The sequence below is a fragment of the Puntigrus tetrazona genome, chromosome 18 (genome assembly GCF_018831695.1).
Source record: "Puntigrus tetrazona isolate hp1 chromosome 18, ASM1883169v1, whole genome shotgun sequence".
Taxonomy (NCBI): Eukaryota; Metazoa; Chordata; class Actinopteri; order Cypriniformes; family Cyprinidae; genus Puntigrus; species Puntigrus tetrazona.
The window spans coordinates 12990844-13014040 of NC_056716.1; the positions used below are offsets into that span (position 1 = coordinate 12990844).

The 23197-nt window shown below is 38.1% G+C and overlaps 2 protein-coding genes across 4 annotated transcripts; one reads left to right on the forward strand and one right to left on the reverse strand.

The window, feature by feature from the left end:
- Window positions 1–4: 4 nt before the first annotated feature.
- On the forward strand, window positions 5–10017 carry arfgap2 (ADP-ribosylation factor GTPase activating protein 2). 2 transcript variants are annotated; one of them, XM_043264725.1, is made up of 17 exons: window positions 5–157; window positions 1290–1408; window positions 1568–1640; window positions 1760–1891; window positions 3031–3111; window positions 3487–3592; window positions 3675–3731; window positions 4104–4142; window positions 6590–6642; window positions 7156–7292; window positions 7473–7604; window positions 7789–7917; window positions 7999–8148; window positions 8229–8355; window positions 8460–8550; window positions 8677–8798; window positions 8879–10017. In XM_043264725.1, the coding sequence occupies exons 1-17, from the start codon at window positions 86–88 to the stop codon at window positions 8897–8899; spliced, it is 1641 nt and encodes a 546-aa protein (XP_043120660.1). In that variant the 5' UTR covers window positions 5–85; the 3' UTR covers window positions 8900–10017. The 2 variants fall into 2 exon arrangements, with proteins under 2 accessions (XP_043120660.1, XP_043120661.1); XM_043264726.1 differs by lacking the exon at window positions 4104–4142.
- On the reverse strand, window positions 9938–22089 carry si:ch211-71n6.4 (para-nitrobenzyl esterase). 2 transcript variants are annotated; one of them, XM_043264722.1, is made up of 9 exons: window positions 22011–22089; window positions 19084–19787; window positions 18834–18941; window positions 15179–15375; window positions 14703–14908; window positions 13884–13942; window positions 13613–13780; window positions 13111–13332; window positions 9938–12174 (listed from the first exon to the last, which is right to left on the reverse strand). In XM_043264722.1, the coding sequence occupies exons 2-9, from the start codon at window positions 19775–19777 to the stop codon at window positions 12032–12034; spliced, it is 1797 nt and encodes a 598-aa protein (XP_043120657.1). In that variant the 5' UTR covers window positions 19778–19787; window positions 22011–22089; the 3' UTR covers window positions 9938–12031. The 2 variants fall into 2 exon arrangements, with proteins under 2 accessions (XP_043120657.1, XP_043120658.1); XM_043264723.1 differs by having other exon boundaries at window positions 19084–19830; window positions 22011–22064.
- Between the last annotated feature and the right edge of the window lie 1108 nt (window positions 22090–23197).

Below are 23197 nucleotides of genomic sequence, written 5' to 3' on the forward strand. Positions count from 1 at the left end.
CGACCTGTATTTTTCCACCGACGTCACTTCCGGCCGGTCTTTTAATCTTCTCTGGTTTCTGTTTTCGCTCTGCTCAGTTGGCAAGATGGCGTCGGAACCGAACAAGACAGAAATTCTCACCATTTTTAAACGTTTGCGCTCCATACCCACAAACAAGGTAACACACCAGGTCTTATTGTAACTTATCTGTGAATGTTTTTGTTATCGTTCTGTCTCATTCAGAGACAACCACGTGTTTGTTTCGTGTGGGATTACGTGTCATTTGTTTGTCGCTAAGCCGGTGCTGATGGGGCCTGGGTCCCGTCCAACACATCACGTTACTGTCAACATCGTACCTGAAAAACACACCTGTTTCCAGCTGTCAGGCACTAATGCCTTAATATTAACAAGATATTCGGACTAAAGGAGCTGTCTTGAAAGAAATCGCTTGATTGCGGGTTTACCTGCTCTGTCTGTTACACGAGAATGACGCAGTGGCGATGGAAAATGACTCATCCTGTAATTATGTAGCTCAAAACCCACAAAAACATTCTGGGTGGAATATCCCAAAGATGGATCCAACTCATTCATATTTGGGAAATCCGTATAGTCGAGCATGAAGTTGCAAATTAGTGTTCGTACAGATTAGTAAGAAGATATCTTGAAACGTACATTATACATATAAACATACAGTGTGATATATGAATGTGTGTGTGTGTGTGTATGTGTGTATATATATATATATATATATATATATATATATATATATATATATATATATATATATATATACAGATATATGAGAGATATAGATATATATGTCAGCAGACTAAGTTAATAAATTCATGTTAAGTTTTATATAATGTGTAATATTTCCTTTCTGCGTTTCTCCTTATTAACAATTTGCTGAAAGTATTATTGAGGTTTTGCGTTCATTTCGTGTTTGTAGTGTACACCTGAAATGTTTTTTAGAAACTTTAGTTAATCGTATACCTTTTTATATTTTATTTCATTACGTGTAATTTATTCAGGATGTGCCATGATGCTGGCAAGGCGTTAAAAAGTGAATAAATACATTTGTGTTACGCCCCTAGGACATAACAATGGACTTGTTTTAACAAGATGTTTGAACATATGTTTGCCTGCAGTCTTCAAGTACATTTCAGCCATTTAATAGCGCGAAGCCCATGGTCATTGGAAACCCGAGCATATGAGAAAATTATAATTTTGAGCACTGCGTTTTTATTTTTTTTTTAACCCTGTACTTTAGATTTTTCTTCATGGGGGGAAAATGGTATGTTTGTTTTCAGGCCTGCTTTGACTGCGCTGCTAAAAACCCGAGTTGGGCCAGTATTCCCTATGGAGTGTTTCTTTGCATCGACTGTTCTGGGATACATCGCTCGTTGGGAGTGCACTTGAGCTTTATCAGGTCGGTCTGGATCGCTTTTGTTCTTCTCTCTTATTCGGTTATGCTGTCATGTGAATGTCTGTCAGTGTTTTTATTCATCCGTGCTGTTCCAGAATGTCACATTCAGTCGTTAGGCAAGAGTTAGAGGGTGAGATATAGTGTGTAATATTGTCCTTCCAGGTCCACAGAGCTGGATTCCAACTGGAGCTGGTTTCAGCTGAGATGCATGCAGGTTGGAGGAAATGCCAACGCGGTTAGTTTTTCATTTCCTACATATGATATCCATGCACTTGCACCAGTTTCGCATTTTTATTGCTTAACCTGTAGACGCTGCGTGTTGCATCACTTCATCAGTCCCATGTTGTTGCACAGATGGGGTTTTTCCGCCAACACGGCTGTACCACCAATGACACCAATGCGAAGTATAACAGTCGTGCGGCTCAGATGTACAGAGAGAAGATTCGTCAGCTTGCCAACGCCGCGCTTTCCAAGTACGGCACTGATGTGAGTATACCAGTCTCATACCGTTCCAGCATTATCGCTGCCTAGAAAATGAACTCTGCCCTGTGGATTTCTTGTCAGCTTTGGTTATTAAAATATATTTCAGTGCCGTGCTATGTAACATTCATTAAAAGCAGAGTCTTTCAAACTGGCTTTGCTTCAAGTTTTCACATTGGTCAAGATGTGTAATTTGTATTATAACACACCTGTGTTTATAAGTAGCTTTAATGTTTAGTTTCTAAAACCCAGTAGTTTAGAGAGATACACACTTGTGGTCGTCTCAAACCTTGCTCATCCTTGTTGCAAGTCACTTGTAATTATTAGCTACATTTCCATCCACCTATTCTCATGCATATTATTTGGAATTGGCAAAATGAGCATAAGTTCTTGAAAAAAAAATGCACACATTTAATAAACACTGATACTGATTAGAAAAAATTTGCATGAAAGCATTTACTAATTAAATTTCTCCATGCTCGGAAAAGTCATGTGACTTCGCATTATGAGATGGGATAACTTGAACAACACACAGAAAATATGTTATAGTCACTAAGTATTTTTCATAATAACTGTCTTGCACAACTGTGTTCCCAAACAGCAGCCTTTCAAAAGCATTGACTACGTTTTTTTATTTCGCAGCATGCTCAAACCTTGCTCTTTCATCTATTTTATTCAGTGCCTTTTCCTGACGCAGTTTACCAGGAAGTGACTTTGTATGTTGGATTTTGTCTTGAATAGCGATATTCCAGTTTTGTGGATGTTTGATCGAATACGTGCTTTTTGATGTCGACATCACACATGCAACCAACTGCTTTTTGATGTCGACATCACACATGCAACCAACTAATTGTGAAGCGCGTGCGCTTTATTATAATTGTGTGTTTTTTTTCTAATCTATTTTAATATGTAGCTGTTTTAGTTATGTAATGCAAAAATATGTTTGGATTGCAGTTTTTATATGTTTGTGATTATTGAATAAACTTTGAACTTGAGTCACTGAACAAACTCCACGTTACACAGCCTTCGTTAGCTTTATCATCCCAGACTCACTAGTTCTCAAAGCACAACTTTTGGAGATCTGGATTCAGGCCTTTTATTTACAAAATCTTTTTTTTTTTATTTTCCCGTACTTTTCCATTCAGCTGTGGATTGACAACTCAGGCTGCACTCAGCAATCACCTGTAGAGAAAAGAGAGACCGACTTCTTTGACGAGCACACACAGGTAGAATACAGTTTTGTGTTGGGAATCGTAAACAAGTTTTTGTCTTATTTTATGTATTGAGCAAGCCATTTCAAAAACAAATATGCAGTTATAACACCGATTTACCAATTCTCACTGTATATTAGTTGCTTATTAGCATGTCTACTAATAACACATTGACTGCTTATAAAGCACATTTTCTGCATGACCATATTCTACGTCCATATTCTACCCAAAACTGCTTGCGTAACTAATATGCTTAATAATTAGTTAATTGAGGCAAAAGTTGTATTTGATCACGATAATGGGACCTTAATGTAAAGTGATCTCTACTCATGCACATATGCCATTATTATTACGGTTTGATGTGTTAAGTTTGATAATTGTTACCTGCAGCCGGCCAACAGCTGGAACATGGCGTCCCCATCCCTAACAGATGAGAATGGAGCCGTGACCCCTCAACTGGAGCAGAGCAATCCTAAGAGTTCAGAGAGCGGTACTCGTGAGTGTCCAGCATTACACAACACAACGCATGCGTTTCATTATCAGTATTTTTTACACTGAATCACTTCTTGCTCTTGCAGAGTCCGAAGACGGTCCAAGCATCGAAGGACTGAGCACAAGTCCTAAAGCCACAATAGGTGAGTGTTTTTTTTTTTCAGATCGTGTTTGGGTGCTCAGGCAGAATGTGTTTTATCATCACCACAACATCCCCATGTTTCCGTTTCTCCCTTCATCACCCAATATTGCTTTTTTTTTCCATCGAGCATTGCTGGATCATTTAAGTAAGTCAAGCTCCAGGACCTCTTTGGAAAACTAATAAAGTGTTCCGTATATAGTGTGCTTTTTATGGAAAACAAAGAATGAATGAAATAAGAACGATAATAATTGCACGTAACTACGTACTTAAGTTTCTTTGAAATCATTTTTGTGTAAAAACGAGACAGAAAATGTAGTTCTGCAACATTCCTTGCAAATGAATTGAAAGCCTGCTGTCTGTTCTGTTAATGTAGACGACTCAATGAGATTGACGGCTGAAGAGTCTCCTAAAGGTGATTTTTGAATGGTTTTACAATGGCAGGATGCCTATTGGCTGATCCGAATGAAGCAGCATGGTTCTGCACTTGACTGACACTTAATTTGAGCGTGTGCGCCGCTTTGGCTCCACCCCTTCCTCTTTATCATAACATTACTGCAAAACTGCTCATATAAGCTTGGTGTTACTGTAAAAAAAAAAAAAAAGCTTTTTAATAATAATGCATTTTCTTACCAAATCTATTCATGGTGTCATCAGGGACTGTGTAAATTGCCCTCACACAATTGTTAACTGGGTTTTGATTTAATTTAAAATTGATAAATTCAGTGCCGATCAACATTTTGAAAAACACGCAGTTAATAGAGCTTGAAGCCCAAAGTATAATTCAGTTTTGACACAAAATGCATGCTTGCAGCAATAGACCATGCCTAATTAGAGCCCGTGGTTTTATTCTTGTCCAGTGTGTGCGAAATGTATTCGTATTAGCAATAAAAAAAAAAAAATCATTTTACTCACTTAAACTATATTTGTAAGAATCTCTTAAAGGAATGGTTTACCCAAAAATGCTCCCGTGTTTTATTCGCCCCAAAGCCATCCTAGGTGTATGACTTTTTTTTTCTCTTTCAGACGAAAAAAATGTATCCTGCCTCTTCCTTTATTTTGAAGCTCCGTAAAACTAACCTATATGCCTTCGGGAGTTTTCACACGTCCTCTGAAGCAGATTATTAGGTTTCTGTAACAAAAATATAGTTAAATTATAATGTAAATAACTGCCTGAGCGTCCAGCTTCTTGGCTGTTTTCTGTGATGCGTATGCCAAGAAGCTAGATTTATAATTGTAAAACTAGAAATATTTTTATTACAAAAACCCATCGCAAGAGTATAGTCACAGTACTTGCGAATATATATCCGCTTTACGGAGCTTTAAAATAATGGTCACTATCCAACCGCATTAACAAGCTTGGAAGAGCCAGGATACATTTTTTAAAAAGAAGAAACATCTAAGATGGCTTATGGGTGAGTAAAACGATAGTAAACCTTTAGTTCTCTTACACAGGCTCTCGTCAACACGGCCGTCTATAGCTGCTGCTGTCTCTGCTAGTTCTAGTCACAGACTGATAACGCGCTTCCTCAGTTAACATAATAAATCTAGCCAATTTTTTTGTTTTATATATTTTCATCCCAAAAATAAATCTAGCCAACCGTTTTTATTTTCATCCCAAAAATAATGAAAAATTACAACACTATGCTTTGTTTTCTGTTACCTTGGGACGAATATTAGAAGACTAGTTGCTGCTGTGTGGGTGTTGTTAACGCTTGGCTGGAGGAGTGACGGCAGATTTGACATCTTTCTCTCTTCTGCCCGATGTAACCAGTCTTTCAGGGTTTTTATTTCCTGTCTTTTGGAATGTCACAGAAACATTTTATTTTCTTTTGCTTTTGGGGAAAAAAATAACCCCAATTTTGTATTTGTTCCCAAGAAATGTGGAAAGGGTAATTTTTTTATTTTTTTTTTTCACATGTGAGCTGGGCATACAGAGTTTGAAAATGTACAACTTTGTGCACTTTTTTAATACTTTATTTATATTCGTAGTATTTTTAGAGTTGACAATAAACTGAGGTATACTTTGGGCTGTACTTCTGTTGAAGTGACGGTGGATCTTCTGCAGCGAATAAATGCCGTCACATCGAGAGACCAAACCGCAGATAAAAACATTGCAATAATCCACACCACTCCAGTCCATCAATTAACATCATGCATCAAGCCTCCTTTTGTTTTTTTCAAAAATAAGTTTCCTATCCATAGTATAGTATCTGAATCAGCAGAGATTAAACACTGTTTACAAGCGGAAACTGTTGTGTGGATTGTTGTGATTTTTATTTATCAGATGTTATAACATGTAATTTTTTTTTGTGAGTGTGAGATATTCCTTAAACTCATGGGCATATCTTACCCCTCTTTCCCATAGTTGTATAGTAGTGTTTTTTTTTTATCTCATAAAGAGCTCTTGGGCATTTTCCAGTCTGGACCCAGATCTTATGCCGTGTTATTCCGGTCTGAATTGACTTGTGCCCTGGAATGAGATTACAGCAGCTTTTCATTGTTGATCAGGATGCAGTCGGTGTAAATCTTAAGACCAATTTCAGCATTCGTCTTAACACAAAATGACCAGACGCCTATATTTTTCGCTATATTCAATAATAATGCTGCACGGATGTTCCCGATGTTCGTGTGCACACTTTAAACGCACTCTTTCTCTGATACGCCGACTGATTGAGTGAGATGTGACCTCGTCCCTTTCCTCAGGCTTTGCCGGCATGATATTTCTCAGGGCACTGCAGGCTGTGGCCTCTATCGCCATGCACTAATCACCCTTCTCTGGAGAAGCTGCGTTCTCTTGAATAATCTAGGAAGAAACGGGTTCCTGCTTGCTTTTTTTCTAACTGTGCTGTCTGTTTTCAGAAGTGAAACCCTCCATTATCGGAAAGAAGAAGCCAGCCGCTGCGAAGAAAGGGGTACGTGAACAATCGGTGCTCAGTCACTTCCCGTTACGGGATAGTGCTTCCTGATCCTGCAGTGTTCAGTTTTCGTCAGTAGGTGTCAGGCTTGTGTCAGGCACGATACAAAAGCTAGAATAGTGCTGATATATATATATATATATATATATATATATATATATATATATATATATATATATATATATATATATATATATATATATATATATAATATGCACAGCACTTGTGTATGTATGTGTAAATGTAAATTGAATTGTATATTTCAATCTTCTATTGATCTATCACACAAACACGTGTGTGAGAGAGAGAATCAATAGAATAACTAATTAGAATAAATAGATTGAAATATAAAAAAGCCACCTAATGGAGCTCATTTATATGTGTCTAAATGTGCATACAATATAAACCAAGCATTTACTGCTTCAGTAGTTCAACCTCACTTCTTTGCAGGTTCTACTTTTTTCAGACTATAAAAAAATATGTTCTATTTTCATTTTGCTTGGATTTTAGCTTGGTGCTAAAAAGGGTCTAGGTGCCCAGAAGGTGAGCAGCAAGAGCTTCACTGAGGTGGAAAAACAAGCCCAGGTGGCAGAGAAAATGAGAGAGGAACAGGCCGCCGAGGCCAAGAAACAAGCCGAAGAGTCCATGTGAGTCTCCAGAAGCCTCATTCAGAATCTCTTGGATGTTTGCGGATGCTGTAAAACTGAAATGCTCTCTTTTAAAAGATTTTGATTAGAACCCACCGAATGGCCAAGCGTATGTTTCGGGTGATGGCTTCTCTAACAAGTCAGTCAGAGCTAAAGCTTAGTTTTTCTTTTAACTCGCAGAGTGGCCTCGATGCGACTGGCCTACAAAGAGCTGGAGATTGACAGGAAGATGGAGGAGAAGAAACTGAAGAACCTTGAGGGCAAGAAGAAGGAACAGGCAGAGAGGCTGGGCATGGGGTTTGGCAACAGGAGGTAAAGACACGGCGGCAACCTCGATTAAACTACTGTCACATTGATTACATCACTCCCCTCAAGCATGACATCACTGTCTGCGGCAGATTAATAGCCCAGAATGCTGAGCGACGTGTCTGGCTGTTAATTTTATTGTACGTTCTGCTTAACGAGGCTGATATGATGTGACTTTGACGGTCCGCAGTGCCGTGTCTCATTCCGTGATGGCTGAGATGCAGGTGATCGAGCAGGAGACCCCGGTCGGAGTCAAATCCTCTTCTCGCTCTAAACTGGACATGTTTGATGAGCCTGGCTTCGCCTCCGGACCACCTAAGTATGTCTGTGTCCGAAAGCATTTGTGAGAACGTGCGTTTGCATATGTGTGTGTGATGCGTATCAATCGTTGTGTTCTCAGGTACAAGGACAACCCTTTCACTTCAGGAGACAGCTTTGGCTCGCGGTGGGACAATGATGGAGCATCATCGTTCTCTTCCTGGGCTCTGGAGAAGGAGGAGCCTAAAGAGAGTGAGGTCACCATCTCAAGCATCCAGCCAATCGGAGAAAGGTTAGTTGAATAACGTCCTGACGCAGTAGACACTGATATGATTCGTGGCCGGTGTTGACCCTTGACACGCCGTGTCCCAGGTTGCCCAGCCGACGGAAGCCTGAGGTCTCTGTGCCAGTCACAGAGTCCAGCGAAGCACGACAGAAGTTTGCCAACGCTAAAGCAATCTCATCAGACATGTTCTTCGGCCGTGAGAGCAACCCAGAGGTACACTGAGCCCACTAGACCTTGAGTCCTAGATTTTGTTGTTAGTGATTCTTATATATGTGTATATATATTATAAAATTTTATTTCTTTTTTTTCCCCACTAGTATGAAGCGAAGACTCGTCTAGAAGGCATGTCTGGAAGCACCTCCATCAGCTCTGCTGACCTGTTTGGGGACGGCAGCGTCCGTTCCTCTGGTAAACCCTTCAGCCCTCAGCTACTGTTTACTTCATGCTAATTAGATTATAAACTAGACAAACGTCTTCTATTAGTGGACGTGTTGTATAACATGACTGTGGCTCTCCACATGTACACGGCTGTAGGCTCATCAGGATTCGACAGCGTGCTTCCCTCCGGTCCCGACATCGCTCAGTTCAAGCAAGGTGTGAAGACGGTTGCCGGGAAGATGGCAGTGCTGGCCAACGGAGTTATGAACACCATTCAGGTGAATGCACGCGTCGCGGTCTCGACTGTACGTTCAATACACGCACAGCGGCTGTATTAACCGATCTTGTGTTTGTTCAGGATCGCTATGGATCTTACTGAAAGGACTGCATTTGAACGAAACGGAAGTTGCATTACAGGACGCACCTCACTGCTGATTGGCTCTGGTCTGTCTTTCCTACATGAACACGCATCCGAGAGAGAGAAAGGCCAAGGAGCTCCCAATCTCTCCCCAGACCACTGTAGACACTCTTGCTGACAGTATTTTAATTTCTTTTTGAGGACTCTCGTTTTATTTTCAGATAACCGCAGAAGCACTGGGAAGAGTGTAAAGTTTGTTTTGAGAATCGCAGTGCTTTCTGTTCAAACTAACAGTCCTGTTTTCTACGCCGTGTACTGGTCTTTGATTTCAAATAGATATGGATTTGAAAAGTATTCTGTCTGGAATTAAATGTATAACTAAACCTAGAGCTCTAATTTGTTCTTACGGCTTTCTTTTTGTATTTTATCGGCATCCGAAGACCTCGGTTCATTCGGTGAACAAGGAAAGGGAAACCCATATGTTGTATTTATACATTTGGAATATTTTGAGCCCGTTTCCTAAATGCAGTCCATCACGATTATGTTATGACAAAGTGAGTAAATGACGGTAATATTGTGCAATACGTCTTGGCATGTCGAGGACGAGTTCTTGAGGCTTTTTGTGGATGCGGATGCGCGAGTGATTCCCAGATCCCAGTTTGTTTTGCATGCCAGCATAAGCCGAAGACACTGGTGCTGTATCCGATTTCCAGCATTCGCTCTTACTTACGAAGAAAGTGTTCGAGAAATCAAGCGGGCTGAGGAGGTTTACAGCGACGTGATTTAATCAGCGGAAATTTAATAAGACGCCCTCAGTTTAGAAGATAAAATGACAGCTGACAAACTAGATACTTTATTTAAAGTTCACCCACTGTCGTCCGTTTTCTGGTAATCTGCATGTGCGATACTGTTTCCTAGTACATGCGTTACAGCCTTTCTTTCCTTTTTTCTTTTGGGGTTTATGCCAGACCGGGGAGCTGGCGAATGGTATTTGTCTGCCTGTCCGTTTGTATCCCAATGCTAAATTTGAAAATAAAGAACAACAATCCAACTACAGTCTGGAATAAAAAGCTATTTATTGTAGCCTGTTGAGAAGAATCTATTGAGATTTGTGTGAATAAAGATTGAATTCCCTGCAACAGCTGTTTAAGACTTTGTTTCAATAAACGCAACAATCATTTCACGACAGAAGGATTACAGATAAAGTGCAAAACAAACAAGAGTGGTAATAGAATAATAATGCTCGCAAAGTAAGTATTGGCTCTTTAACCCCAATAAAAAAAAAATTACAAATTTCAGAGTATTGGCTGTGAAGCATAAGGTGTCGTATTTGCCTGCTGTTGTCTGATTAATAGTTTAATCATACACTAATTGGCCTTGTACTTGCTAAAATATATAAAGCAATAAAAATGTGGACCTTCAGGTTGTGATTGATATCTTTTTACTGCGCAATTTGTATGTGTTTTTCTTACTGAAGCAACTTAAGAACTGTGCTGGTCGTAATATTTCAAGAAAAACACTTTTTGAAATTTGTTTTTCTTAAAGTTACGCACACATTTTTAGAAAAGCCATATTAAAATATCAAATATGATTCATCAGGCTTTTGAGGAACATATATTTGTCAATCTCTCAATCAACACGGCATTGCTTTATATATTTTAACAAATTTACGTTAGCTATCATCTATTTTTGAGCCTCTGAATAATTTTTCTAGCGTTTATATTTTAGCCCGTATTTTCCCGTGTCATGCTATAAGGCCTGATGTATCAAATACACGATTTTTAATACGTCAGGCTTTACAGGGTTAAAGTCTGTGGGTCAGGGCTTTCATGTGCTCTTATTCAGCGGATGTCTTTCATCCTGTTGCACAGAGGCAGACCGGCCTCTGACCTCTCCGTTCATTCAGCCCTGCCCGGGAAATGGGGCTGTCTTATAAAACACAACTGATCCTGAACCAGATTTAGTTTGATGGCTCTCCAGGCGTTGCCATGTTCCTGATCCCGAAGGCCTTGATTCTAAAGTCTGTCCAGGAGAGGTAAAAGACCCTTTGATCACAGGTACAAAAACTTAAATGTCAGCTTCTGTTACTGCATCGATAGCGAAGATCTACGGCATCTACATACAAACAAAAGATCAATGTAAGCGTACGTCCTCCCTCGGTCTTGCTTGCGCAGCAGTTAAATTAAAAGAGGCCGATCAGAGAGCCGCATTATCCCTTTGTAGGCCCTCATTGTGTCCCTGGCTTCTCATCCATGTCAAAGCTTAGCCACACAATCAAAGAATAACAGGTTTAGAAACAGCAGACTGGCTATATTCTGAAAATGTAAGAATGGAGCCGATTAGTGTAACAAACAAACAAGAAAAAAAACGGAATATTGGGGATTTATGGCTTCGCTCGTTCAAAGGCACATTCAGACTCGCTGATTCCCTTCTTAGCTTGTAAAGGTTCGATTAAACGCAGAAGTTCACAGAACCAAAGACCGATCGAAAGATCGGATAAAATTATAGACAGACAGATAGATACCCAGGTAAAAAAACAAGTACACTTCCTTTCATAATGTAATTAAAGTGCCTTTTTTCTGCACTAATACACTTAAATGTACTAAAAATGATTCTTTAGTACTTAAGATAAATTTAAGATCATCGAAGTGTACTCATCTGTGCTATTTTGAGACTAAAATGCACTTATAGCATACTATCTTTGTTTTTAAAAATGTATTTGGAATGCATCTTTCGTACAATAGTACACTCAAGTGTATAAATACATTTTTGAAATACAAGGTAGTATGTTCATATTCATGGTGTCTCAAAACAGCGCAAAACATACCTAGATGACCTTAAGTTTATCTTATAAAGTACTAAAATATCATTTTTAGTATATTAAGTACAGAATTAGTGCGTGAAATTTTGGTCTTCAAAAAAAGATAAGGTGTTGTCTAACGTGATATGCTTTCCCCGTCAGAAAGATATTTCTATTTAGAAAAAAGGATTAAGACTCTGTGATTTTTCTTTCCTATGGAAATACACCTATTTTACTGTAGGTACAAAAATTGGCGCAAAATACACTCCGTGCTCACACAAAAGCTTTACGGGATGAAAATACAGCAGATGGATGGGTGCAGCCAGTGATGATGATGATGATGATGAAGCGTGTCAGTTGATCCAGGCGTACGAGTAGAAGCCGTTCTCCTCCCACAGGTCGCACCTCTCGCGAGAGTAGCTTTTTACAAAAGAAATGTTCTTGTCCAGCAGGGCGACACGTGAAGGGAACTCCTCCCACTCCTCTGGCATCCTGCCTGTCAGGTTACCAGGAGTTTTCAAAAGTTAGAGGAAGGATTAGATCACGCTGATCACATAAACCGGATTAGGAGACTTTTTAATGTGACTCTTTCAAACTAATCCAATCTAAGATGGTTTGAAGGTGAATAATTTATAACTTCATAAGAAAGCTTTGGATATCAGAAAAAAATCTTTTGTTGGGATCTGATCCAACATTCCTGGCCTTGCTGACATCCTGGGGTGTCGCTAATTGTCCCATGATGCATTGCGGATGACGTATGAACCAGAAACAAGTCGTTATAATAAAAGTATAATAAGCATATTTGTGTTTTTAAAGAGTTTCACTAAAAACCTCAGAGCTCACGATAGTATCAGGAAAACATTTTTTTTTTACATTTCAGAACCGTGCTACTTCGTTCCTGTTCTAATTTATTTTCATTGATGAAAACAATGTTGCATTATTAATGCATTGATTCCACTTCAGTTTGGGGTCAATAAATGGAAAAATAAATTGTATCTTACGTTCACAATAGCTGCATTTATTTGATAAAAATACACATTGATTCCTTGAAATATTAATATTTTTTTTCTATTGTAATATACTGTAAAATACAACTTATTCCCGTGCTTACTCCAGTTGTCAGTGTCCTTCAGAAAGCCTTCTAATATGCAGATTTTCTACCCAAGAAACATTCATTATTACTGTTGAAAACAGCATGCTGCTTTATATATGTTTTTTTTTATATTATTTTGTAATATTATACTTTTGATCAATATAATGCATGCATATAATAGTTGAATAATTTTTTTTTTTATTTCAGCAACTACACAAAAATCTCACTGACCCCAAACCCGGTAGCGAATGTTTTCAAAATGAAATCTCAAGAAATAGGGTCAAGCGTTTACTGTAGATTTCAAGCGCTATATTAGCAGAATGGGAAAGCTCACATTACCTTCTTTGGCAAAATGTACGAAATACTTGGTGATCATTTCCTGGAAGTTGATATCAGCCGGCGACAGGGTCCCCAGCACCATTTCAAGACCCCCGAAGAAGGCCAGGCTGTCTAGGAGATGAAAGGCAAAGCGACTGGGGAAGGGTAACAAGCTGGAGGTGTTTGCCTGTTTTGATGGAGTGTAAGTTACCAGATAACGGTACACTGGGTTCTTTAAGGCTCCTGGAACACATCAGACATCAATGCAAAGACTTAGATTTAAACTGACTATGGATACCAAATTTAAACACAATGTACAGTCAATGGCGCAGCGCTCTTGTATCATCCTGAATGGGTTTATTTTGAGATAATGACCAGCTCACTGTTCAATATCCTGCTTACTATACAGCCACTTACCGTGAAATATTTATTGAAGCTCACAAATGATAAAATATTCAGAGTGCCGATGAAGCTCAATTGCTTTTAATTGTGAATTGTGCAATGAAAAAAAATGCGTTTGAACCTGCAGCTCTCTTTGCCAGGTCGTTGTTGGGGCAGGTAGCCCTAATGTCAGAGACCATGGTGGTGAAGAGCCTCTCTGGACAGCGGTCAGTGGTCGGGCACGGGGCTGAGCTATTGTACAGCCTCAGCGCCTGATTGGTCAGGGCCTCTCCAAAAGGGGTCAGTTTGTCTGAGTGAACGGTCAACAGAGACGAGGTGAGGAAAAACACGTCCACTTATATAAATACTTTTTTTTTTTTTTTTTTTTAAATGTCTGCTAAGATTGCACTTACTTTTCACAATCCACTGATAGTCTCCCCAAATCCATGCTGAGATGTTTACGTATGGAGGACTAAAGCAAAAAGGCATATAATGTTAATGTAATTTACCAAGTTTGGCAAAAATCACAATGTGTGACATGAAATTTAATAGAAATTAACAAATTAAATTTCACTAGTCCAATCCAAATTTTTACCAGTACAAATAACTTATTTATTCCTATAGAACAACAAATGCCATGTCTTATGTATGAATGAAATGTAATTATATTAGATTTTAATTATACTATATATTTATATATAGTATAATTCTATATTTATACTAATATATATATATATATATATATATATGTTTGAAATGCAACCTTTATAAATGTGTATTTATTTAATGTTAACATATTATTGTTTAGTTTAATATATAGAATATGTGTGTGTGTAATAATATATATATGTACTACATACAGCAAGCTATATATATAATACTTGTTAAAAAATAAAAACAAGTTTTATACATTAATTTTAAAGCAAAAATTGTTAATGAAATATTTTAACATTAAATAATTACAATTAATAAATACACATTTACATAGGAGGCATTTCAAACAATGATTATAAATATCATATGTTTCTACAAATCAACCATATGTTGTATATAATATTTTTTACAAGTATATTTCTTTCACTGAATTTAAATCCGAATTATACTGTAACTAATTTAATTCCAATTCATGAACTTTAAATACATTCTCAATTCAATTCTGAATTTGCACACAATCCTGAGAGTTATTATTTTTTTTCATTTTATAACCGATAGTTGAAAAATAAACAGGTTACGCAAAATCTGTCTCCTGTTCGGTTGTTCCAACCACAAACGGGACGTCGTTATAGGTTCCGGCTACACCCTTCTCCCAGGTCTCGAACGGAGGAGCTTTGAGAACATAGTTGTCAACGACTGCCACTGGGCCAATAAAAACACCTTTGACCGGAAGATCGATTATTTCATCGGCCGCCCATGCTGGGTACTGCTGCCACGGGATTGCCTGAGTCAGATACAAATCACTGACATTAATTCAACCACAGAACCATTTCTGATATATTGCCCCCATTTAGAGAAATTAAACCTCATCGGCAGATTTTCATTGAGAATTCATTGAGCGTTCGGCGAGATCTGGCAGCCGGTCGAGGTTTGATGATTTATCAAAGAGAGTTTACGGACGAAGGGGCCGAGAGGTTGAGGCTGTTGTTAGTCAGCCGTGACTCTGCTGCTGCCTTGCTGTGGAAGGTTACAAGCTCGGCCATAAATTTCTCACCTGAAGGACTTGAGCGATGTGTAGATCTCTCAGGCAGATGGCGTTCTTGCAGCCGGTTCTTCTCAGGAATTCTAAGTTGTCTCTTTCTGCTGACTCCAGAGAGGCGTTGTACACATATGAGCCGCTCATGTCTATCGCGCGATGAAAGAGTCCTTTGGCTAGTGGAGACATCATCAAAGTCCAAACTGAAGTTCCTCCTTATGATCAAACAGGGAGAGAAATACTTAATATACATTAAGAAGAGTAACCCTTGTGAAAAAGAAGTGTGTTTAATTATATTGAATGGCACTTGTAGTCCATCCGGACAATATATTATGATAGCAATAAAATAAAGGCCTTGTTAAGACTGTGTGCGGAAATACAATTATTTGTGTTTCTGCCTGTAATCTGATTTAAACGTTTTACTGTCTGCAACAGCAATACAGATGTTGTCTTACAACATGACAAGATGTTGTCACAGTGCTGGAGTATATACCATCTTCTGTGCTGCCGCCTCCGCCGGTTTTAAAACTCAAGGAGGAGCACGGATCAGCTATATATTGTCAGTTTCCACTTGACTTGCACAACAACACAACCTTGTTTCATTCGGCATATTCTCTACAAACACCGTCTGACGTAAATGCAAGACAGCAGGCTACAATTGAACTATATTTTAAAAACTAAATGAAATTACGTATAAAGATGCTCTACTTAAATGGGTCAAAATAGTACTCTTAAGTTCAATTGCATTTAACATAAAAATCTATTATAGTTTACATTTATTAACACATATATATATATATGTATGTGTGTATAAAAATCACTCATAAATATATTATAAAGTATTCATTTCCATAATATTTACTCTTTTTAATTAAAGAAATTATATTATATATAAATCATTTTCACAAGGGAAGGTTTCAGACACAAATATTAGCAGTGCAAATTTATTTTGCTTGCCATATGAGTGGGTTACAGCATAGTAGAAGAACAGCAAATAGAGTTTTTGTGCTGATTTATGGCATATGTTATTATAAAACATGTTTAGCAAATGTTTGAAGATATGGGTGTGTAAAACACTGCAAATGAACCTATCGGTTTATAGGTAGCGTTTTACTTATTCTCCACTGTTTGCTTGCTATTAATCTTCCTTTTTGATAACCTTAAGGCAATCAGTTTTACGAGGGAATTAATTAGTAAGTCATGGCTATGGTATCTTTTATGCTTCCCCCTGTATGTCATGTGGCTCTGCATCTAAATTGCCAAATACACCTAAAATATGTCAAATTGCCTGAAGTGAACTTGACCAGTTGAAAAAAAAAATCATATATATATGTTAGAATATTGCATCTGTGCAATATTTCTTAAAGTGACAGCAGCATAATATACAAGCTTCTGTCTGTGCCATTAATGCAATCAAACAGCTCAATAGTCTTGACTGAGCTTTTTGTAGCTTTAATAAGAATAATTTTGTATTTAATTTATACACTGAAGACTGCAATATTCCCTCTAAGCTGCTCAGTTCTTTTGTCAGGTCTACCATTTTTGTTAGATGTTTGTAATGTGGATCCATGCACACTTTAGTGGCTCATATCGCCCACAATCAATTGTGCTATGGGCAAAGGATTTGGTTCAGAACTACAAGCACAAACAAAAAGGGTTTAAAAACTACAAACATGGCAGATATATTTTTGAGTGTACTATCGCTTTAAAGATGCATCTGTATGAGGTAAAAATGTCCCAAAGCTTGCCTACTATAGAAGAGTAGCTTGTTTAAGATTTCCACAGACACTTATACAGTTAAACAAAAACTGTAGTGTGTCCTGACCCAGATTCCACTTCACAAAAGATGTTTGATAACGCTCATTTAGTTTCTGCACCATTTGGGATGATCACATCCTGAGCAAATGGTGACCAATTGCAGAATTGGAATAAATGTGGGACACCGAGAACCATCTCAGACAATGGGGTGTCAGAAATTCATTAACATACAGACCACAGCTGTTACAACAGGAGCAGCTTCATTCACATTAGGGCTAATAAACTGTAATGGTATAAAAGGTTTGAGTTTAGGATGCTGTGGGTTCATTCTGACTCCACTGAACTGAATTCAATTATTTTTAATGTAATTCCTAGGAAGTAGCGGCACTGTAAATGTTTTCTTGAGTAACCTAAAATGTGCATCATTTAGTTGCATAAAGGGTCAAATGAAATATAAATAGCATATTAAAGATAAAAGTTATAAGAGGGAGTAGTTAGCTATTAGAGAGAACACCGCCTGGAAGCAAATTAAGAGTAGGCTAGCTGAGCATAAAACGAAGAGGTATAAGTATATATAAAATCCTTGACATAAATTATGATAATTACAGGTTTAGTAAACAGTCAATTATGTGGAATTGCCCAAAGGTAATGTACAACTCAACCCTCTAATCGGTTGGGCAGCTAATTTATCAGACAGTGGATAACTTTTCACATGAGTTCCTCAGAAATCATCTTTCCATTTGTATGACAGAGATCAGTACATAAACCGAATCCAAAAAGAGGGAGGTGAGAATGACTTCTAGTCTCTTGGAAGGCTAGAGGTGGGTTGTGAAAAATCAAAGATAGCAAGATCTGTCACCAGCACTAGACCCCTATTTAGAGTACCAATCAAATATGCTTGCCCAAAATGCTGACAGTGAAGGGCAAAAAAAGCGTGAGCAGTTGTGACTTTGCACTTGTCACACAACGGTGGAACAGAAGAGAACATTTGATCTTTTGAGATTGATTTTAGCATAATTTAAACCATGAATGACCTTGAATTGCATCAACAGATGTTTGATGTTGACTGAGGAGGATCTTACTGCCTTCAGACACTTATCCCACGTTTCGTTGGAGAGCTCAGCTACCAGCTCATCTTCCCAGGACACTTTAAATCTCTTATTAGGGGTTGTCACACAACTTTCAAATAAACAAACAAATTTAGAGATAAGATGCTTAGAATTAGGAGGATTTAAGACAAAATAAAAAATTCATGCTTCTCAGGGAGGAATTCAAAATAGGTTTTGTCAGACCTTGGGAGTTAAAAATAATGATTGTAGTGTATACACAGGGGTCTCTGGCAGGGACAGATCTTTTTTCTTATACTTGATTCAGAATTTTAATTGCATTTTTACACAAAACGTAGCTTATTCACTAATACTAATGCTAGCTAATGAGGTCCCAGACAGGCTTTTCTCCATGTCTCCAATTTGGGTCAGATTTCCCGGTGCTTCTCCCAGTACATTTAATCCTTTACATTGGTAGCACAGTAAAAGTGTTTAAATACTGGCAGACCCAGGCGACTCGCAGTCACAAGATTGTCCAAACATGACAGACAAAACTTAACCAATTTAACTAATAATTTGGGGTTCTTAATGGTCAGTCCAAGATATACATGGTGGTCTCTAACTATTTTGAATGGAATATTTTCCAAAAAAGAAACCAGGGGTCTCATTTGTAACCATTGCTTGTGCACAAAACCAGCCCTGAAAGAGGCGCATGCAAAAAGTTTACAGTTAACGGTTAGTTAAGTGGATTGAATAAGTCTAATGATAACTTGTATTTTAGTGGTCCTTGGCATCAAACCCTGATTTATACGATGACCTTTAGACATTTCAAGTGTCCAAATACTTTTCAGTGTCATTATACGCTGTACCTGAGCTTTGACCAAATATGGTAACCCTTCCAGCATCGCCACCGAAGTCATGGATATTTCTCTGGACCCACTGAAGTGCTTGGATCTGGTCCATGAAGCCATAGTTCCCTGACAGCAAACAGAAAGACACCAGTAAATGAACTGCTATCAAGAAAGTCCATGCCTTGACATCTGATCGATTTCAATATGCTGTAATAAGGAGATGGACAGCAGTCCTGAAATAGCTGAACTGGATAGGTACGGGCTTTACCTGAGGAGTTGGTGGGAGAGCCTTCCCTGAGCATCTCCAGAGCCATGAAGCCGAAAGCATTGAGCCTGTAATTCAGACTGACGTACACCATCTGCGTGCGGGCCGCCAGCTCTTCGGTGGGCGAGTATCCTTTCTCCTGGCCGCTCAGCATGTGCAGGTACCCTCCGTGGATCCACACCATGACTGGAAGTGGTTTGGCGGGCTTTAGGCTCGGCGTCCAGACGCTGAGATGCAGACAGTCCTCCTGTCCCATGACCTGTCCGTCTTTTCGGAGGGGCTGCACTTGCGCACAGATGCTACGGAATCGAGTGGCGTCGTAAACGCCCCGCCAACACTGTCCCGCCTTAAATAGGTCCGCCGGGGGTCGCCAGCGACGCTCACCCACCGGCGGCACTGCGTATGGGATGCCTTTAAAGGAATAAGCTCCGCCTTTCCAGCTCCCTCGCAGCCGACCGCACTCGGTCTGCACCTCTGCCACCCTTGGAGGAGGAGTCTCAGCCACATAAGCCAGGTATCCCGCGAGAGAGAGGAGAGCGATCACGCCACAGCCGATGAGGAACATGCACTTGCGCGACACCACCAGGAATGGACTGACATAGTGGCGACGGACGTACTGTATCTGCTCCTCTTCTTCGTCCTGCACCAGATAACGATACTCCGTCCCCTCGGGGACCTCATATACATCCTCACTCATTTTCTATCTTCTGTGTGTGTGAGAGAGAGAGAGAGAAAGAGAGAGAGAAAACACTAGTGCAAGTCAATTCTCTGTTCGTTCAGAAAGAACAAATTGCATATCAGACATATTTTTGGGGTCAGCTTTCTATTGACCATATATAGACAGGTCCAAATGTCTGAAACCACTCATTAAACAGAAATCAACATAAAGATTATATATATATTTAAGTTGTAATCCTGATAATATAATTTGATAGCTTGTAAAAAAAAAAGTTAATGGTTATAATCAATAAAGTTCATTTTAACTGAAATAAATTAAATACAGTAAAACATTAACTTATTTCATTTCAGCCTGTTGCTAGCTTTTCCGGTTTTGCAAGAAGTCTTTTGCTCAAGGCAGTTTTTTTTCCAAGTCAAAACCACAATAAAAACAAATATTTTGAAATATTACAATAAATGTTTTTTAACATATTTTAATTAATGCTCTCAATTAATCACGATTAATCATATCCAAAATAAAAGTTTTTGTTTACATTATATATGTATGTGCACTGTGTATATTTATCATAAATGCACATACAGCGTATATTTTATATATATATATTTACGTCTATACATTTATATATTCATATTCTTATATTTCATATTTAACATATAAACACAAAACATTTTTTCTTAAATATATACATGCATTTGTTTCTATCTATCTATCTATCTATCTATCTATCTATCTATATATATATATATATATATATATATATATATATATATATATATATATATATATTTACACACACATATATATATGTAGAGAGAGAGGTATTAAAAAAAAACCCCAAAAAACAAGATGTATATCTGGCCTTTAGAAAGTACATAATGTGGTGTATGGACACACACACACACACACACACACACACACACACACACACTACAGGCTGATCTGGCTGATCTGGAATCACACCTTGTCATGTTTTGTCACTCTATATAATCAAACCAGAGGTTTTCAGATCGGTTGTAAAACCATAAAAATACCTTTTGGTTTTAGGTTCCCATGCTCCAGGGTCGCATTTAAAGACCTTAAAAGATGCCACGTTTTTGGTGTCAAGAAATGAATTCGCTCCTTACAATAGATTTATTTAAAAAACATAAAAAAAACAACTAAATATTATAGGCTAAATATTATAACAAAAAAATCTTAACTTTTCATAAGTAGGGTATGTTTACTATATTAATAACAGTAAATTTCATTATTATAAGAAACCAGCCCTAAACCCAAACCCTACAGAAGTAGAAGATGTTAATTAATAATACTCGGAACTTATTTTTGAAATTGCACTGCTACAGAGACTGCAGATAGGAAAAAAAACTTGCATTTTCTGTGAAGTTTTAACACATTCTAGAGCTATTCATTATGCTTTACAATACAAATTGCAATTCATATACAATGCAATACACATATATAAGTGTAACGGCCTTATGTATGATCGTGTACTATGACAGCTTAATCATGATTGCACCTAGAGAGTCCATAATGTAACTTAAGCCAAACTTATGAATTTATGTGTTTTAATGCACACATAGCCTACTCAATCAGTAGTTTTGTGTGCATACAGTCGTACAGTGTTTGCATATAAATGTATAATGAATTATAATGTGTCGTGCATGCCTGTAGTTTCCATAACTATAAAGCATTATAATGCCTTATATACAGGCTTCACAGTGTGGTTTGTGTTAGTTTATCAATCTCAGCATGAAGTAAGTTTGTGTGTGTGTGTGTGTGTGTGTGCTTTGTGACAGACGCAGGATGAAGCGAATAATCAGCGGAAACCAGAAAAACGACAATTTCCCGGCCATTTTTTATGAGGTGAAAGTTGAAATATCAAAACGCACAAATAACCGGATCCCACTAAATGAGGCTACAGAGAAAAGACGATACAAACTTGTTAAAACTTATCTAAAGAACTGATTTCAACTCCAAGCACTCGTTTTAGCACAGCAGATGTAGCTCATATGTTCTGCTAAACTGTAAAAAAAATGATAACAAAATAAAAAAATGTAAATAACATAAGCTTAGCCCTGCTAGCGTCGATAGAAAGTTAATGTTACTTGAAATAGCGCGATGACGACGCAAGCAGTCAGAGACATTTACATCTTTATTTACCAAACTATAACAGCTTGTCCTTGTTTTTTAAACCCTGGATATGATATGAAAAGTAATAAAGCAGACAAAATGACGCATTTAATGTACTTACTGCGACATCGGAGCTCGCGCACGCACGTACGTCACAGACTAAATAAGCCAGCACGTTTAATGTCTCTGGCCCCGCCCACTACCCGAGTTTTACATGGCTGCTTTACCAAACATCTCAATGTCAGAAGTTCAACCACCAATCACAATAAAGGAAACCATTACGATGGAAACCATGCTAAGAAAGCATACGTTACATTGCATTTTTAATAATGAAAAATAATGTTAACTTTATAACATGTAAGCCTATGCTGTTTATTTAAAGTCTAAGATAGATATTGCGCATCTTTTTGCCTTCAATAACTTTAACTCACAGACATTTCAGCCCCAAAACACGTAACAGGAATGATGCAAAAAGGCTTATTTGAAGGTTTTAACCATGCAATCTATTAAACATTTCTGATATATATTTTTTATTTCGGCCCACTCAGCAATGCATCCATAAGTATAATATATACATGACAAAGCCTATTGCTGCTTCACATGTATTAATTTGTGTCAATAAAATAATTTAAAGAACACCACAAAAGCAAATGCATTTTATCAGGAAATCAATGCTAGGCGTGATTAACGAACTCTATAAAGGTTTAATTGTTTTTAAATTGATTTAGATATCGATCCCTTCCCAACACAGAAGGTAATTTGCTAGTGGTGAAAAGGTTTTTGCATTTATTAAACTAATTGCATTATATCACGGTTACACAGACTACATGACTTTGTTGTGTGCAAAACCACCGAGGCTCCCACAATATGTGAACTCAGCATGAAATGAAAAGTGCAAAAGTGCTAGATGGATTGCAATGGGGAGCTGGTGAATATCTAGGGGCACAATTCGAGAGAGATATCTTTTAACCCCACAGGGATGTATAACAGATAGCTTGGCTGTTCCTAACTCTGAGGTCCATGCGGACATTTTTTTCACCTTCCTTTAGGAAGCAGTTTATCATCTTCAGCATTGCTGATACTGTAGTTCAGGGCTTTTTTCATGAGCGTATACACTACAGCCCAGCGAGGGGGTTGCTGGGGCTCTGCATCTGGAGGACATATATCACATTTATGCTTAATTCAAACATTGATTTGAAAAGCTGAACGAAAACATCGTGAGATCAGACCTTGAGTTATGGCTTATGTGTGTACGAGCAGCTCTTAGCAGCATTATAAATTCTGCTCTCTGATGGAAAACACTTGAGG